This window comes from Buceros rhinoceros, unplaced genomic scaffold (assembly GCF_000710305.1).
Source record: "Buceros rhinoceros silvestris isolate BGI_N320 unplaced genomic scaffold, ASM71030v1 scaffold210, whole genome shotgun sequence".
NCBI lineage: Eukaryota > Metazoa > Chordata > Aves > Bucerotiformes > Bucerotidae > Buceros > Buceros rhinoceros.
In genome coordinates, this window is record NW_010388784.1 from 49,320 (window position 1) to 53,198 (window position 3,879).

Below are 3,879 nucleotides of genomic sequence, written 5' to 3' on the forward strand. Positions count from 1 at the left end.
CCTGCTTGGACAATCGGAGGCACAGTATGTTCCCTGTGCGGCTGATTCTCACGTATTCCCTCCACTACGCGGGGGGACACGCTTCTCTCCTCCTTGCAATAGGCATCTGCTGACGTTCTTCTTGCAATAGTAGGTACCAATAATCCCCGCTCAGCTGCATCCAGCACGTCTTTGTACCTTCTGCGTTACCAAGAAATGGATTCTGAGGGTAGCAGGAAAGTCACCAGTTGAGATTAAGTGACCGTTACGGACGGTGCTGTTCATAAACCAAGCGCGTACTCATTTTTTTCTTTCACCATTGTGCATAGTAAATACTGCAATTTTAATTTGTTGAACGGCTGATTATCACATTCTGCCCCTTCCCAAGGGCAGATCTGCTCAGGAAAAATGCTGTGATCCCAGAGGACACAGAGGTCAGGACCGACCTGCTGTTCTCCTCTTCCAGCCCAGCGCAGGGACCTCAGCTCGGCCGTAGCTGGATGCCAGGGCAACAGGGGACACCAGCAATGCCATTCTGCCTTAGAAGGACAGCTGGGGAGATACCTGGGGTTTGGGACTGACACCTTGGCTTTGAGACACCTCTAGCAATGGCAGTCTGAGGGAGGGGGGAATGTCTCGATTGCATTCCATAAGATAACACCATAAAAACACACCAAGGAAGAAGGACCTTGCTGTGATGCCCAGCCCGCAGGGCAAAGGCAGACTTCCCTGTAACCCTGTGGGTTTGTCTCTCTGCAATGCCTGAAGGCCTGATCCGGCTGCAAGAGCTCATCATGGCCCCATCAAGGTACAACATCCGGCTGAAAATCCGCCAGCTCCCGCTGGACACCGACGATGCCCGGCCGCTGCTGAAGGAGATGAAGCGGGGCAGGGAATTCCGCATCATCTTCGACTGCAGCCACCTCATGGCAGCTCAGATCCTCAAGCAGGTGAGCGGGGGTGATGGGGGCGAAGCAGAAGTGGTGACCGAGGGACCCCATGTACAGGGTGGTGGTACTGGGGAAGAGCCCCACAGACGGGGGTGTAGATCAGTCCACAACCCACAGCTAAACTAAAAGCTGTAACAGGTACATACTTCAAGGGTGCTATTGGATTTCCACAGAAAATGTAGTTTTTGCTGGAAAATGGGAAGTATCAAAAAGAGATGGTCAGTAGAAGGAACAAGTGCTGCGGGAGGAGGTGCCAGTGGCTGCGGGGAACGCCGCGCCGCGGCCCAGCTGGGGGAAAAGAGATGGTCAGTATCAAAAAGAGATGGTCAGTAGAAGGAACAAGTGCTGTGGGAGGAGGTGCCAGTGGCTGCGTGGAACGCGGCGCTGAGCCCAGGCTGTGGCTCACAGCTCCTTGATGGCGGCACCGCCCCCGCCCCAGCCCTCCGTCCGCAGCCGGCTGGAGCAGTGCTGGCGACTCTCCCAGCCAGGGCACCAGTGTGCTGGGCCACTTCTGTCACTGCTCGTTTAGCCCTCTTCCAGCTTTCCATGCTCGCCGGTTCTACGTATCTTCTTTCCCTTCTGCACTGCTTCATGCCCCGGTTCTGTGAGCTCGTTACCGTTCAGAGGGGACGGGCACCGTTTCGGCTGGCTGTTTGCTCAGAGGGGCTGCAAGCAGCCAGGACCAGGCCAGCTGGGGACGGACGGTGTCCTCTGTCCCTTCATGAGCACCACGTGCAATTCTTGGACTTTAAGCCAGATATCAGTGATTTTCTGTTCACTTGGTCTCTCTCCTTTCTTCCCCAGCACCTCCACTGGCATTTTTCACAGACCAGAAGGTTTGCTGCTCGTCCCAGCTCCTCCCCGTTTTCACTGCCTTTAGGTTTCAGGGTCAGTATGAGGCAGGGGAAAACGCTCTCACACAGGACGCTGAGAACCAGGCAGGGGAAGTGTTGCTCGTAGCAGCCCAGCAAGACACCACCACATAGATTAAATAAATCCCCCGAAGGGCTGAGAAAGCTCGTGCACAGCCTGCTTGACATGAAATGAAGGGAAGCGCTCAGAGAACTCAGAAAGCCTGGGAGGGATTATTAAAGAAAGCAATAGAAGGGGCTCATTGTCTCCTGCCTATTATTTTAACATGCTGGCTGTGTTTGGTGCTGTTCACTTATTATGCAGTTTATTATACTTTATTGTGCCATCTGCTCTGCTCATCGCTGTGAGTGCAGAGTGAGGAAGATGGAGGAGAGAGGGGACTAGGGGGAAAGAAGCCTTTCCAAGTCCTTCTGCCTGTTTTTTTTTTGTGGGGGAGGAGTTTTCTCAGGACCCAAAGCCATGGATTTCACCTTAGCAATATTATATGGTGCCATTTTACTCAGAAAAATACCCCACTCAATATTTTCAGTGTTTGGAAAGGTACCCAAACCACTCTGCGCACTTGTGTGCTCCGGTGCAAACACCGAGAAGGCTCTGAGCAGAGCACACCGCAACCCTTGGGTCTCCCCCACTCTTGGCACTCACATTTGCTGGAGAATTAGGAAGCTCAGAAACCTCACCTTTTCCCACCTTTTCTACCTGTACCAAGAAATGCACATCTAGAGGTGCCACCTTCACTTGTGAAACAGCTTCTTCCCTTTCCATAGGATGGGATAGACAACCAGGCTTCCCGAGCCCTGCTCCACCCCGCCCTCCTCACACGCTGCTTCACGCAGTCACTGCAAGTACCAGCTGGCTACGGCCAAACCCATCTCTGGAAAGGGGAGTCTGCTTTAGACCACCACCACCCAGAAAAAAACAGGAGTGCAAAAAAAGTCAGTGGAGAATGGCCCAGCCTTCTGTTTGTCCCGGAAAAAACAACCTTCATATATTATTGGTATTATTTGTCTTCAGTACCATTTTGGCAGCCACACCAGTTAGCTGTCCAGATGTTTGGCATCTGGTGCTCGCTCTGACTGGGCCAGGTCTCTGGAGCCTCTTGGCTGCACGGCCCACCCCAGTGCAGCGCTGACGGATGGCAAAAAAGGGTCTCCCAAGACTTGTGCTAATCTCCTCCGCAGGGTGCTGGTTTTATCGATCTGCACATCTTTAGGTAACACAGAATGGTTTGAGGAACTCGGGCTGCTCTGACTAAGCCAGCCCAGACTTGCTCCCAAGTTACTCCAGGTGATGTGCTCCCATGGCACACGAGCACTTTGCGGATCATCTGGGCAGTGTTTTTAAACTGGAGCAGTAGAAAACACCCATGAATTAGTAATAAATGAACAACGCAGGAGCTGGCACAAAGATGTACATGTGTGACACACAGGTGACATTGCCACACACTGCTCCATTTCAGGTTCCTTGGAACGACTGAGACATCGAACCATTCGTTATTTTATACTCATATCAAACCAATCATTGTAGAAACCTACCACGGAGCTGGGTCTGCTCGCGCAGCCTTCCCACCTCACCCCGGCTTCGCTGGCCCCGCTCAGGTTTGGCCCCTTGTTAACGCTTTACAGCTGTTCTCTGGCTGCCAGACCCTCCGTGCTCCTCGCAGCTGTCTCCGAACAGTTGCTGCACTCTGCAGCGCACAGATGTGCCCGTCTTCACTTCAGCAGAGCTCCCATTCTCATCCCGGTGACTGCCTGTAGCTTATCTACCAGGTTTGTGATTGATTTACGTCCCCACCAACGCAGATGTATCCTGCATGCTGGCTGCCAGCACTGGGAAGCTGGAGCTTGCTTCTTACAGCAGGTCTGGACTCTCCATTTACCACTGAAATGACCCTGCTGCAGAACCTGACCTAGAACCTCCCGAGCTGCTCTCAACTGGGTTCACATCATCTAACTGATGCTTCACGCGCTGAGGCAGCGTTCCTGGCAGAGCTCCGGCTCTTTGCACCCGGTGTGGGTGCAGGAGGGGTCTGGGGGGCAGTTCGGCAGCCCCACAGACCGGGTGTGAGGAGCGGGAC

The 3,879-nt window shown here is 53.5% G+C and overlaps 1 protein-coding gene across 1 annotated transcript in view; it reads left to right on the plus strand.

The window, feature by feature from the left end:
- Positions 1 to 3,879, plus strand: part of LOC104489063 (glutamate receptor ionotropic, kainate 3) — a gene marked incomplete at both ends in the record, with an annotated part of 21,916 nt that overhangs the window by 2,292 nt on the left and 15,745 nt on the right. The window contains one exon of the mRNA XM_010131180.1: positions 748 to 929. Within this exon, the coding sequence (XP_010129482.1) occupies positions 748 to 929 (182 nt within the window). The remainder of the gene's footprint in view (positions 1 to 747; positions 930 to 3,879) is intronic.